This window comes from Sabethes cyaneus, chromosome 2, assembly GCF_943734655.1.
Source record: "Sabethes cyaneus chromosome 2, idSabCyanKW18_F2, whole genome shotgun sequence".
In the NCBI taxonomy this organism is placed as follows: domain Eukaryota; kingdom Metazoa; phylum Arthropoda; class Insecta; order Diptera; family Culicidae; genus Sabethes; species Sabethes cyaneus.
The window spans coordinates 144,854,639-144,870,423 of NC_071354.1; the positions used below are offsets into that span (position 1 = coordinate 144,854,639).

Consider the following 15,785-nt stretch of genomic DNA (forward strand, 5'->3'; position numbering starts at 1 on the left):
TCTTAAAGCTATGGGCTTTCCGTTTTAGCCATTACGATTCAGTTTTTGCTTCCCTTTAGTTTTGAATCCAAACTATCGGCTCGAGATCACCAAACATGATCGAACCGTTGTCTATGTTGTTATTTTTCCTTTTCACTTGTATTCAATTTCCTACATCAGAAACAACACTCGTGCTTGCAACGGTTTCAGCAAACCGCATCGTAAAGATAACATCACTTCAATTTACACATTTCCTCTTCAGTATTAACGCTCTGCATCAAATTTCCATCCACTTGTAGTTGGGTTGGTCCAAGCTCGGTTGCTTTTCCGTGGCATCATTCAGGGTATGAAGTTCCCTCCGGATTCACGTGGCTTTTCCGCGGCATACTTTGGCTTGCACACGCACCCGCTCTCTACCAGCACATAATCCTGCCCGGTCAATGTCACCGGTCCCAGCGGAATCACCAGGAACAGGTACGGAACATACGTTTGGGTGCATTCACCCCGAACCACGTCGCATTCAGACGATCTGCAAAATGAAAGCAAAAAGGCAGTGTTGATGAATGAGCGCAAACAAACCGTGAGATCAAAAACAAATGAAGTAATTAACCGTAAAATCGACTGGGAACACGAGACGGTATTTTTTGCTCAAAGTATTAGACAGACAATTATTTTAATAGCATGCTATCGTACATAATGTAAGCATACATCGATAATATTAATGTTGTTATACTTGAAGCCTCGAAACAGGAGATTTAAATGATGGCGGCATTTTAAAAGAAGCAAACTGAGGTGTACATTCCAAATAGCTATCGACTAATTAAATTTTACAAGAACATGCATGTAAATTACCTGGGATCAACAAGTTTTTGCTTCGTTATTATTAATTGAACTCAAAAGGAAAATCGTAATGAATAAATCGGAAGCAAAGCAAAGGTAGGTGCATGAAAGTACCTCACTTCGCTTTTATAACGAACCTTATCATAACACAAGCCAGCAGAATCAAATTTATATCTAACCGGTTGGCGTGACTGCCTCTGCTTTTCCACTAACAAACGGAAACGACTCCACGCTGTTGAATCAACTCTCCAGTTAATAGAGCGATATACTGGGGCTCCCCAAGTCTTCCCAAGCAGTAAACTGCTCATTATTGCAAAACCGTAACAAATGCAGTCAACGAAATAAACTTTTAGTTAGACAGTTATCAGATACAACCGAAGAAAAAAATCACTTTTTGACATGACGTCCTCTGGCCACAGCAAATCTCAGAATATTTCAGAAAGTCAGAGAAAGATTGCGAAATATTGCATTAAGAAATTTAGAAGAAGGAGTAATTCTATCTCTGACATTGGTAAAAATATGCTTAATTATAGCTAATTAAAGTATCCAAACAATTACATGTCCTAATGCTCTCTATTAGACATATTTTCAACATAGAGGGAAAATATGAAAGGAAACAATAAATTTTAGTACTCTGGATAATTTCGTATTTATTAAAACAAATGTTATCCCCGACAACTGTTATTTATTTTACTATTTTTCTTCATTCATTTTTCATGAAATGCTGAAATTCTTACATTTATTTGACATTAATTCAAAAGATCTTAAATGAAATCGTTTAAATAACATTTAATATCTAAAATGAACTGATTTAGGATGAAAAAATTACAAAAGATAATTCATTGGAATAAATTTTCCGTGAATCCTACGTTTATTAAGCATATACAGTAAATAAATTGAAAGTGTTGAAAGTGGTAGCCATGACGAAAACAGTAAAACAACTACGCTCGATGCTTTGTTCGTACTGTTAGCTTCGTCTTGGAGCGAAGAAGTTGGTATTTGCCGGATATAGGCCAATCCGGCATTTGTCCTTCTGGAGAAAAGCGAGAGCCACGAACGGGAGCCTGTTTCTGGCCGCCCAACGGTGCTGCGCGATAGTAAAATGCAGCAGCAGCTTAAGGACAAGGAAAACCAAAAGCAATGTGACCTCACCGTTCAGTAACAGTAATGAAATACTGTGTAATGGACAAATATTAACGGCGTAGCGGAGAACGTCCTAGGCCGTGTGGCACCGAATCGACCTAACAAATGGTTTGACGAGGAATGCCAGCAGATATTGGCTGTGAAGAACGCAGCGCGGGTAGAAATGCTGCGTAGAGCCACCCCCCAGAATGTGGAGCGATACAAACAGAAGCGGAGGCAGCAAACCCGACTCTTCAAGGAGAACAAGCGCCACCAAGAGGAGAAGGAGTGCGAAGAACTCGAACAGCTGTACCGTTTTCACGACACACGGAAGTTCTATCAGAGACTCAACGGATCTCGCAAAGGTTTCTTGCCGCGGACCGAAATGTGCAGAGATAAAGATGGAGGTATCTTGACTGACGACCGTGCGGTGATCGAAAGGTGGAAGCAGCACTACGATGAACACCTGAATGGCGTGCAGGCGGAAAACCATGATAGCGGTGGAAGTGACCACATTGGTGTAGCAAGCAACGAAGATGTTTATTTGTTTATTTGTATAAAAATATCAACAGGCCTACTGGCCCTACTGATACACTTAAACTAGAATCTACGTTCTAGAGCCAGGAAACGAGTTTTCAGTACCTCGCGGCTGACGTTTAAGTCGAAGCTAAGTGTAAATCGATTGAAATGGCGTTGCAGACCGATGATTGTGCTAAATGTGCTATAGTTGGTTCGCCGTTGCGGTACACGCAGAAATGAACCGTTGCCCAGAACACGACTTTGGGCATATATGTTGAAGTTTGCGAGTAGACATGGGCAATTCACTCTCGAGGTCAGCATGTCGGCGAGAGCCATTGCTCTGATCACGTCGCGACGAGTGGTCAACGGGTCAAGATCGAAGAGTCTGCAGCGTTGTTCATAGCAGGGCAGCTGATATGCCACCCCCATCGATAAGGGAAGTTAAAGAAGTCATCCAGCGGCTGAAGAACAACAAAGCAGCGGGAAGGGATGGCATTGGAGCGGAACTTATTAAAATGGGCCCGGAAAAGCTGGCCGGCTCTCTGCATCAACTGATTGTCAAGATTTGGGATACGGAACGACTACCGGAGGAGTGGAAAGACGGGGTTATCTGCCCTATCTACAAAAAAGGTGATAAGCTGGATTGTGAGAATTACCGAGCAATCACTATCCTGAATGCCGCCTACAAAGTGCTGTCCCAAGTCATCTTTCATCGACTATCGCCAATAGCCAATAAATTTGTGGGAAGTTACCAGGCCGGCTTCATGGAGGGTCGGTCTACAACGGACGAAATCTTCACCCTGCGGCAGATTCTCCAGAAGTGCCGCGAATCCCGAGTCCCCACGCACCACCTGTTCATCGATTTCAAAGCCGCATATGATAGCGTAAACCGACAAGAGCTATGGAAAATTTTGGACGAAAACGGCTTTCCGGGTAAGCTTACTAGACTTATCATGGCTACGATGGATCAAGTGCTGTGAGAATCTCGGGTGGATTGTCGGACCCATTCGAAACTCACAGGAGACTTCGACAAGGAGTTGGTCTTTCCTGCCTGCTATTCAACATTGCGCTTGAAGGTGTTATTAGACGAGCGGCGATCGAAATGCAGGGCACGTTTTTCAATAAATCCAGTCAATTTATAAGGCGGTGGAAGATCAGTACACCAGACGAAAACGCGAAGCAGAGAAGATTGGACTGAAGATAAATACGTCTAAAACGAAGTATATGCTGGGCGTGGGACCGAGCGCGACAGGGCTCGCTTGGGCAGTACCGTGGTAATCGACGGGGATGAGTTCGTATACCTGGGCTCACTGACAACAGATGACAACAATACCAGCCGTGAGATTAAAAGACGTATTATCAGCGCAAGTCGGGCCTTCTACGGACTCCACAAACACTGGCGGTCGAACAATTTGAGCCCCTGTACAAAGTGCACACTATACAAAACGCTAATTAGACCGGTTGTCCTCTACGGGCACGAAACGTGGACACTGCTAGAAGAAAACCTACGAGCACTCGGAGTTTTCGAACGGCGGGTGCTAAGAACCATGTTTGGCGGAGTGCAAGAGAACGGTATATGGAGGCGGAGAATGAACCACGAGCTCGCGCGTCTCTACGGCGAACCAAGTATTCAGAAAGTGGTTAAAGCTGGACGGATACGTTGGGCAGGACATGTTGCTAGAATGCCGATCAACTCCTGCAAAAATGGTTTTCGCATCAAATCTGGTAGGAACAAGACGAAGAGGGGCACAGCGAGCGAGGTGGCAAGACCAGGTGGAGCGAGATCTGGCGAGCACTGGGTGCCCGCGGAACTGGAGATCAGTTGCCATGGACCGAAACAGATGGAGAAATTATACTGCGTAGGCATTGTCGTAAGACGTTAGGCCAATTAAGTAAGTAAGTAAGTAAGTAATGGACAAAATCGAAATTTTTATGCGGAAGCGTCAGCCGAGGCCAGTTCTGTCTAAAAAACATCTTTTCGGTGAAGCGCGACGACCTCATGGTCATAATGGATGACGGGCCGTACTTCAAGCTATTCTGCAACGACTAGCAGGGGATTAAATACTTTACGTTCCCCGCCAAGGAGGTACTATATTATTAAACACCTGCGTTTTTATTTACACAAAAAATCTAAAAATGTTACAATGAGCAGTGTGTATTATGACACAGTTTTGGATTGAATTTATACCATATTTTGTTATAAAGAATAGTATAGTGGTCGTGTTGTTTTTTATTATTATACATTTCAATGTTTGTTTTTTTGATACAATTTAACGTTTATTTCATTTTACACAATTTAATTCATACAATTTAATATCTGAAAATAGTTTTGAGCATATGACCGTCGCGGCTAGCTCCTACGAAGTTTATTCGGTTGGTTTAATTTTTAGTAATGGTTTTAGTAAGTTGGCTCTAAGTATATTCTCAACTACGCGGTGATATTCGCAACTAATAAAACATGAACAACTTCCGTCGCAATGAATATATTTGCTTCCTCCATGTTTTACAACTATGAAACAAAACAGTACTATTCTTCAGACCATTGACAAAGAGAAATTTTTACAATGTGATTTCCTCGTAAGGCATCCGAAAATGCAGCAAACAAAATAAACAATGATAACAACAACAGTGAAAAGATTTTTCGAAGTCAATTGCTTGGCCAGAAATAATATTTATGGCCGCTCTCTCGCTACAATCGAAAGTGAGCAGCATAACAGTAGCGAGGAGAAACTTTTGTAGATTCCCAGCCAAATCAATAATAACCTCGTGCCAAGCCAAGACGCGCCGCCGCCGCATAACTCAGCCCAGCAAAGTACCGGGGGGCCATTGGATAAGTAAACGAGGCAATACACTCACAATGTCATGTTCGGCCTGTTGAGCTAGTGATTGCTGAGGATAGTCAGCTGAAGATCAAAAAGGGTACTTACTCGCACACTTCGAAGACGACCTGCTGCAGTAGATCGGGGAACTTTTGCACGATTGTTACCGGCTGACCGGAAGTGAGACTCACGCCGTACATTGGAGCGGTGGTGTTGTAGCGGGTTTTGCACAGCCGAGACGGGGTATCGCTGCGGCACTGCGGCGTACTATCTACGGAGCGACCTTCGAAATGCGGAAAAAGGAAGAGTGATGATTAGATTTTCGAAACAATACGATGGAATGAAAATTGACATTCTTATTTGGAATCAAAAAATGTTCGCTATTGCAAGCACGTGGTCGCTACCTGTTCATGGAATGGAACGGAAATAAATAAAAGATAAAACAATGTTCGTGTGTCACGATAGGGTTACAAACCTATTTTGGACCTCATCTGCAGCTGTGCATAATTTGGACACTTCCTTTTGATTTTTCAATAAGTGTTCAAATAATGTACCACTACAGATGGAGTCAAAATTAGGTTGGTTCCCCTATAACTCAATAGCATAACTCTATTACTCCCCTATAACTCAATTTTTTCGGCAATGTGTTGGATTAAAGTTTTTAAATTTTAAAGTTTAACCAATAGCACTGGATTTACAATTCTACACGGCTCTACAAAACCAAAATCAAAACACACAATTTTAATTATACAGACAAACCAACCACATATTTCAATATCTACATCGCACTTAAATGACTTATTATCAGTATTTTAGTATCAGCAACATTCTTTATACTCACTGCAAATAATCAATAATGAAAATATCAAAAAGATCAGTCCCACCCAGTTGGCCTCGAGGCACAGCACTGGTCTAACAAAGCCAGTCGTCGCATATTCGAATCTCCACTGGGATAGATTGAAAGAGTAAGAGCCGACAGGATTATAACACCAACCCTGCAATTGTCCTGTACTGAAACAGCTGCCTTTGAATAAATAACAGAAGCCCAAGTAATAATTCTAAAGCCTTATTAATTTTATTTGAATTTTATAAAGGTTTAAGTGCGGTATTAAACCTTTGGTTTAGTTTAAATCCTCTGATTTTATTGTGGTGTATAACGCAATACCAAGAAGATGAAAGTCACAATATACTTACAGTTGACTATAAAACCATAATAAAACTATTAATTAGGCAAATTTATTGCGGTTGCTTACATTTCCACGATGAAACTAGTTGGCTGCGTCACATATCTTATAAACATACTGTAGGTGGGACGTAGCAATACAATAGAGTTAATCAGTACAAAATTGATCTTATTGCGGTAACTTGGCAAAACGCAATAAATTTGTTAGATTTCTACTGCTATTAATGTGGTAACGTATGCATTAAAAAAATGGACTTTTTTATGGTGATAAAAAAACTAAGACAGCTAATTGAGTTTGATAAATTTCGCATGGAAGATAATTATATTAGCTCAATTGCAAAAAAATTCTACAGCTCTATCAGCAAACTCTAACCGTGATGGTGAAAACAGTGAAGCTACTTGGTTCAGAAGTGTGCGCATTCAAAAAAAGGTACCCCGCCGCGTCGAAAACCCACATCGCGCGGCAGTTTGTGGACACCCGATACGCCCTTTCCGGCATCTACAACGTCTTGGCATTATTGGGCAACAGTCGAAAGAAAGCCCGGTTCCGGACGGCCGACGACCCTGAGCGACAAGAAGCTCCAAAGGATGCTGAAGAACTCCGAGGGAAAAGTGGTTACATCGCTGCGCCGGGAGGTCGGTGCAACCGGCCAAACAGTGAAAAAGTACCTGGCGCACATGGACAAATATGTCAGGAAGCGACATGTCCCGTCCACTGGTCTCGGAGCTGCAGGCAATGACGCAGCGGCAGCGGTTGAATAAGATGGTCCAGATGATTTCCCCCCAAAGAAAAGCAGCGAGAGAGCTGAAAAACAGCAAAGCAGCTTGAAAGGACGTCATTCCCGCCGAACTTTTGAAAGTCGGGAGCGAATGGCTGTATTGTGCGATCCATCAGGTTATACTAAAGATATGAACTGAGGAGGAATTACCTACGGACTGGTTGGAAGGTCTCATATGCCCTATTTACAAAAATAGCTATCGACTCGAATGCAGCAATTATCGAGGCATTACTCTCCTCAATTCTGCATACAAAATGCTCTCCCGCATCCTGTTTCTCAGACTGAGGCCGTTGCAGGAAACCTTTGTTGGCGAGTACCAGTGCGGTTTTCGAGAGGAACGCTCCACGACGGACCAAATGTTCACCTTGCGACAGATCCTCGAAAAATTTCGGGAATTCAACTTGCAGACTCACCATTTGTTTATAGACTTCAAGGCGGCGTACGATTCAGTTAAACGAAATGAGCTATGGTAGATGGTTTTCCAACAAAACTGATTAGGCTGATTCGTGCCACCCTTGTTGGTTCGAAATCAATCATCTGGATAATGGGTGAGACATCGGACTCGTTTGTGACGTTAGATAGTTTGAAGCAAAGGGACGGACTATCAAATTTGCTGCTCAACATTGCATTGGAAGGTGCTATTCGAAGGGCAGGCGTGCAGAGAAGCGGTACCATCGTTCGCGGGCGATATCGATACCATCGGTGAAAACCGTAGAGCTGTGGAAGAATACATATACGCATCTGAAGGAGGAAGCTGCGAGGAAAGGGTTTATCATAAACTCTGCCAAAACAAAGTACATAGTGGCTGGTAGAGAGCGTGGTAGCCCTTCGGGTGTTGGAACTGCAGTGGTGATAGATGGAGGTACTTTTGAAGGGGTCGACGAATTTGTTTACCTTAGTACGTTAGTGACATGTGACAACGATGAGCCGTGAAGTAAAAAGGCAGGAATAGGCTGCCAACAGAGCCTTCTACGGATTACGTAGCCAGCTGGGGTCCTGTAGTCTACAACTGCGTACAAAACTCGCGCTCTATAAGACGCTATTTCTGCCGGTGGTATACTACGTCCACGAAGCATGGACGTTGAAAGAGAGCGACCGACAGGCTCTTGGCGTTTTTGAGCGTAAGATCCTGCGATCAATTCTTGGCATCATATTATATGAAGGAGTGTCGCGCAGGCGCATGAATCATGAAATATACAAAGTATACAAAGAAGCGGATATTGTGAAGCGATTAAATACGGCAGGCTAAAATGGGCCGGCTACGTAGCAAGGATGCCGGATGACAGATCAGCGAAAACAATATTTAGCGGAGAACCCGGCAGAGGCCGACGACTTGGAGGCAGACCCCGTACCCTTTGGATGAGCGCTGTTGACGAGGATGCTAGAGCAGCGGGTGTTAGGGGCGACTGGAGAGCGGCAGATCAAGACCGAGAAATATGGATACGACTCCTGAATTCGGCATAAATTCGATAAGCGGATTGTCGCCGAAAAAGTAAAGTAAGTAGAAAGATGACCACATTTAACGTAAAAATCCTTTTGCGCATATGATCAAATCTTAATATCTGTGTTGTATGTTTACGTTATTTGAACTATTTATTATTATTTTTTTGGACTGCTTAAAATAGGTTCCCTACCCTAGTACTACTTTATTTATTTATTTATTTTATATTTTCTGGGGGTATGAAATGGGGAAGGCAACTAGGAAGAAGCGCCCAACATAGCTCTAGCCATCCCAAGCCCCTACCTAGCGCCTCCACGTGGCCATACCTGGAAATACTTCAATTTGTATAATTAAGTAGCCAAGCTAGGAGGTGCGGGGTCGTGCGGTTTTCAGTTCCTAACCTTACAAATGTAGTTTTAGGCAACCATTAAACCACACGACTTTATTTTCAAGTATTATATGATTTAAACTAATATTTTTGGCAAACTAATCTATTTTCAGAGAGCGAAATAAGGCGCTATATCCTTGGCCAATTGCAGCCTGGCTTCTGGTCTAAATACCATTAGTTCATCCCTGAGGGTCCGGAGTATCACTTAACCTTTATTAGCAAAGATACTCCCAACGATTGTAAATAAATCATTATCTATGTGTACGGGAAGCGTTTGGTACGGGAGGTCCACGCTTTCTTCCTTCCCCTTGATTTCAAGGAGTTAAATGGAATTAGATATTTTTTCTGGTTCCACTTGATTCCTTGGAATTCTCTCTGCGGTACATGCTGCGCAGTTGGCCTGGCCGTTGACAAGCAAAATGATTGATTCAAGTAATCGTCATTTTCCAGGATGCCTTCAAGAATTGGCTGCGTTAGTGTGAGATTAGATTAGATTAGATTATTTATTTTATATTTTCTGGGAAGGGGAAAAGCCAAGGTGGAAACACTATATGCAGTTTAGTCATATTTCCATCCAGGCATAAAAACCCCTTAATCACATTTATTGCAATGATATCCTTAGCGTAATTTACAATATTTAGCATTGTTCCGTATTTCCCCTAATCACATGCATTTATGTAGGTACAACAGACCTCCGGCAATCACAAGGACTGATATTGAGGTCTTTCAATCATGTTATTCTGCATTCAAGTTAATAATAAAAGTCTAAACTAAGTATTTAGAACACACGCTTTTAAAGCTTTTTTGAACCTGCAAAGTGGAACAATATTCGAAATATTTGCTGGTAATTTGTAAAGCTAATTATTGCACTATACATACATCCTAGTCGTAGATAATTTATTCTTGGTGCCAGTGTGCGTAAGTTATTTACTGAACGTGTCTCATAGCTATGAAGATCACGATTGCTTCGCAAATTCAAGTTATTTTTAATAAGATTATTTTTGACTTTGTAAACGAACAAGATTGCTTCACATAACTTGATTTGATCAAAGTTAAGCATATTATTAAATGCATAGAGATCATTTGTTCTTCGTGCTTGTTCGTGTTTGAAAAGATCATATACTTAGATTTTGACGCATTTATGGTTAATCCGTTATTGAAGAACCAACAAGGTTCAAGTTATGCTGCATGTTGGAAAATAATTGATCAAGACTTTCAGCACTATAGACAAATACGGAATCATCTGCGAACATTTCTAGAGTACCTCTTAGAGGAAGCTCAAATGTATCATTAACATATATAATGAACAGGAGTAGTCCTCGTGTTGAGTCCTGAGGTACTCCATAACGAATTCTTTGTTCACGACTACTGTGATCATTTAACTGAACTATTTGATCCCGATCCTTCAATAATGTTACAATCAAGCTATAAGCATTGCCTTTAATGCCATATCTAAACAGTTTTATAAGAAGCATATCATGTGGGACACAGTCAAAAGCTTTGGATACGTCCACAAATATCGCCGAACAGATTTTCCTTTGATCTATATTTGTTTGAATCTGATCGATCAGACTAACTACAGCACCTGTGGTGTTTGAACGTGGCTGAAATTCAAATTGCCTTTCACTAATTATATTATTTCCGGTAAAGAAATCATATAATCTTGTATGTATTAATTTTTCAAACGGCTTAGACAAATTAGATAAGATGGAGATTGGTCTATAATTTTCAACGTTTGCTTTTATGCCTTGTTTATATATGGGCGTAACACGAGCCTTCTTTTTAATTGTTCTGGGAACACTCCCTCGTGTAACGATTGATTTAGTAGATTTGTTATCGTTAGTGGAAAGATATGAATATTTCGAATATTATTGTTTAAACTATTAGTTTTTTACAATTTTTGGGGTTATATTGAAATAATGAACATTTTCATGGCGCCGATTTTGGAATGGAAAATTAGCTCTGGTATCGATACCAGCTATGTCAAAGGGATTTGTCTTATCTTGAGGTAAAAATTGTCTTATATCGAATTGTCTTATATCGAGTTTGTTTTACAACGAAGTATTTCTGTAGTTTCATCACACCTTTTTAGAAAAAAATCTATAAAAACGCGTTGAGAAACACTTCAAAGCTTTTCGCTTCTAAAAATTTACTAAATTTTACGAAGTAGGAAGTTTAAGACCAATTTTCAATACTACATTTTCTCGGTTTTTGATTGGAAGTATCAGAATGGAGCTAGCTAGCATAGTTTTTGTACCAGAGCTAATTTAAAGCAAACAGAATCGAAAACTAAAAATGTTTAATAACTCTGTAACGATTGAGATTTGACCATATGCGTAGAAGGATTTTAAAAGTAGCCCTCTATCACCCCCTGAAATTTTTGCACTAAGCTACCTAACATCCTGTATTCTATAGAAGATTATTTCCGAACAATGTTCATACTGCAAAAAATAGCTTCAGGTAGTAGCCAGCATACGCTAAGTTATATAACAAAGTTATATTGCAATCGAGTAAACATTTATATTATTTTGTTATTTTTATCGATTTGTTGTGAAAAACACTAGCCCAAGCCAATCTGCAAAAATGCAACAGATTTTACCAAACATTCAAGCACAACAATCAACAGTAAAGTGATGCGAAATATGGAATTTCGAAAGTTTAAATTAAACTTGCAAATGCTTCGCACTTGGGGTGAAATGCACGAGAAAAGTTAATGTCTACATTTTTGCCATTGTGTGCATTACAAAGAAGTTTGCTAGCTGTATGAAATAATTGATACTACTGTGCATTGTGTCCGAAAACCCTTCGATATCCGTTTCAAAGCTCATCGATATCCGGATAACGGTAGAGTTCATCTCACCTTTGATATCACCCATCAATCATTGCCGTGTGTTACTTACAGTCAATAAAAATCATCCACAATCAAACACTTCAATGATAATTGACACGATAGAGCAATCTCCGGAAACGGGACCACCATGAAGAGGTGTAATTGATAATTGTTTATCCTAAACTCTCACCCAATCGGTATCCACTTGCAGAATACCAAGTGTTCGTTATCATAACAAAGCGAGTTTCGTGCTTTAATAGGTCCGGCTTTTGGAGTGAGGTTGAGTCAATTGAAGTTCGCATGGGAAAAATCATCGTAACGGGATGATTGTGTGGAAATCGCCGCCTCGGAAGGTAACGCTCGCACTGTGAGTTCAACAGAAGTTTCTCTTTCCATTGCATGCTAGTTATTGCATTTGTTTTTTTTTCTGATTCTGGTTTTAGGCAAAATAAGAGATTTATGTGACATTTTTAACTAGTACTTTACTAAGTAAAAATCATCGATAAGTATTTCATTTAGATAAACAAATCAGCTTGTCAGCTACATAATCTACGTAATCGATGCACATTCACATATTCTAACAGATTTCTATTTACTTTTTGTTTAGTTATTGCACCACGAGTAAAATACTTACTATATCTGGTGCGTATATCTTCCTGCAGTTGTTCTCCATTTGCATCGCCGTACACTTGCAGCAATGTCCGCTGCATTAGCTTGGGATCTACCGTGGGAAGTTGGCTCATCCGACCCCGCCTAGAAGATCCACTTGGGTTCCAGCTGGAAAACGTCCGGGCTACCACGTTGCTTGGGTATGGAGCATCGTTCGGTCCTATACAGCTCGGACTGTCCGTTAACGCGTTGCCGGAAATGTATTTCAAGTTCCCACTACTGGAGCACTTCTCTGTGGATAGATTAGGCCAAAGCGCTTGTGCCGCTCGAGCAATTTCCATACAGGTGAATAGTATCGCAAGTATCTGTGGAAAGAAGAAAATAACTGGTATCAGGATAAATAGTCTGAAGTGTGAATTAGCTAATTAGGTTACAGCTAACAGAAATCCACAACCGGCGCCATCCAGGCGTATTTTTCGCAAATGTGTCTGGATCAAAAGACTCTTCACAAACCTGATTTCAATTGATCTATAAGCCGTAACGAAAATCTTGAGAGAAAGGTATAAGACGACCAGATGAGAGGAATGATACATTCGAATAAAAGTTGAGAATTACGTTGAACTAACCGTTTCGCTAAACTGGGTTAACAAGATAAGTAAAATTTGAATATTGATCTACCGCCCATGCTATAACATAGCATATAAGTTTAGACTTCTACTACAGTATGCCAATCGGACCAAGCCGGTATTATGCTAGCTGGCGTTCCGGAATTCGATCGCCAACCGGTGTGATTGGAGATGAAAAAGGTAATGAATTGAATGCAGTGCCACCGGGTGGCCTACTTTTGATGTTTCTCTGTCAGGTTTTTTGAAAAAAGACACAGTGAAAATGTGGGAGAAATGAAAAAGACGCGAGACGGTGTGAATGATTTCGCTGCGGTACATCAGACACGCTTGTGGATCCTCAAGCCAATTAACTATCTGTGTGACTGAATCAAGTTTCGTATCGCATGATAGGAAGGTTTTCTTGCACGCACCATTCCGGAGAACAATGGAAGTATATGTAGGTGAATAAAGAGGAAAATGTGCAACAGAAATTGGCGGTAATTGCAGAGAGCGGACATATCATGAAATTTTCTACAATGTTCATAATAAGTCAACAATGAGAGGAGAATATATTATTCTGTGAACATGAAAAATCACTTTTCAAGATCGAGGACTACGCTCCTATAATGAATGCATTTTACAGCGTGTACGACGACGACTTCCATGCTAAAACAAATTGCAACTCTCAAGATCATAGCATAGTCTTTCTTTGTGTCTTCTGGTCTGTCTGAAGCATTTCACAGTGTGTATTTTTCAAAAAGGTCATTTATCTTAATATCTCAATACCGAACATTTTACGGATTGAATTCTATATAAAAATAGCTTAGTTATGGCAAAAAGAAACTAATTAATCTCGGCGGATTCCATGATTTATTGATTTATGCACCCCTATATCACCGGGATAACCAGGGTACAATGCCTTTCAAAACTACTAAAAATAGTCGTGCGGAGTGCACAAGAATCGTGTCATGGATCCTTATAAAACGTCTCTTTCTTTTGGTATCAAAAAATTGAATCTGGGCCAGCGACATTTAGAGTTATTGAGAGCGTAAATACGAGCAAATCTTCATAATATGGTCACGATGTTTAAAACACAATAAGGCCGTCATCTCCGTTTTAAATCTCAGGTTGGCCGGGAGAAGTGGCACAAACCGGTGATTGGAGGATTCAGCGCACATCAACTGACCTACGAAATGGGCCAAGGCTTGTCGACCTAGCCATTTCCAAGAACATGGCCATTCATAACTCCTTCTTCCAGCATAAATTCTTACCCAAGTACACCTGCAGGTTACCAAACTAGATAAAAACACCAATGGACCACATTTAATGAACTACCAGCTTTCCCAGACATAATTGGCGACGCATCCTATTAAAGCGCAGACGGTGACTCGGATCACTTCACTACACTTCATGGTTAAGATGGTCTCAAAACTCCCTATTATGAACAACATTGAGTACAGACGCCAGCCTCGTTCGAATTTCGCAACTGAAGTAGCCTGACGTCACCAACAATTCTGCGCATTCGGTTGAAGTCGCGTTGCCGAAAGAAACAAACTTGACAATGTTACTCTCAAGGACTATTGCGATGCCATCAAAATAGCCATTAACAGTATAGCACTATAGATACTATCGTCGGACACGTTGCACGGAACGAGAGACAGAACTATTAATGTAGAAGTATGACGCATGATGAACGCGATGCGGGCGGCAAAGATACGCAGTGCCAATCGTCATAGAAAGGTACAGACAGAAAAAGTAGCAGCGAGACCAAATCTTCCAAGAAAAGAAGCGAAGCAGCAGCAATATTCTCAGGAAACACGAAAGTCCAACCAGAAATTTAACCCAATGGATCCCGGGAAGATGCCGCGAGCTGAGATATGTCACGATAAGAATGAGAGTATCTTAACGAACAATAGTGAGGTGACCGAAAACTAGAAATAGCCCTTCGATGAACATCTGAATGGAACTCAGGTTAAAGACGGCGGGCGGGAAAGCAATCTCGTTGGTGGAACAAGTAGCCATACAGGAATTGCGGGTTCATGCCAAAGTAAACCTCTCAATGCGATCTTCACAAAAGGTTTTTGAGCTCGTTCAATGCGCAAATTCCATGCCAACTGGTAAGGGCACCATACCAAGCAAACATTTTCAATGAGTAGACCTGCTAAGGAACAAAATGGCACCTTCAGATAATAGGGATCATTGAACTCACGAGTAACTTTAGCGATGAAATGTAGTTGTTGAGAAGCTTTTGCTATTGCAGTGGTGGGATGCAAGTTGAAGGTGAGTTTGGTATCAAGCAGTACCCTAAAGTCACTAACTCTAGTGAGTAAAACGGGGTAACATTGATCAAATTGACTATTCGCATAAATAAGTGTTACCCCTGATGATCAATGTTACCCCGTTTTACGGCACATGCTCATTTATTTGATATGTGTGGACGATTGGACTGGCGATGCGGTGGGAAGTCATTACTTAGCATTTCGGGATGCTGATCACAAGCCAGTTTTTCCTGCACCAATCGACAAACAAATCCAAGAGCCTTTGCAACCGGACACAGTCATCTATAGAACGAATCAGCGAATATAATTTCAGATCATCAGCATACATTAGTTTGCATCCAACTTCAAGCAGCGCGCCGCAATATCGTTAAAAACAACACAAAGAGGAGAGG

At 41.0% G+C, this 15,785-nt stretch overlaps 1 protein-coding gene across 1 annotated transcript; it reads right to left on the reverse strand.

Annotated features, from left to right (window-relative positions):
- Positions 1-221: 221 nt before the first annotated feature.
- On the reverse strand, positions 222-12,850 carry LOC128737763 (uncharacterized). The gene is made up of 3 exons (XM_053832467.1): positions 12,535-12,850; positions 5,388-5,562; positions 222-508 (listed from the first exon to the last, which is right to left on the reverse strand). The coding sequence occupies exons 1-3, from the start codon at positions 12,848-12,850 to the stop codon at positions 319-321; spliced, it is 681 nt and encodes a 226-aa protein (XP_053688442.1). The 3' UTR covers positions 222-318.
- Positions 12,851-15,785: the final 2,935 nt, after the last annotated feature.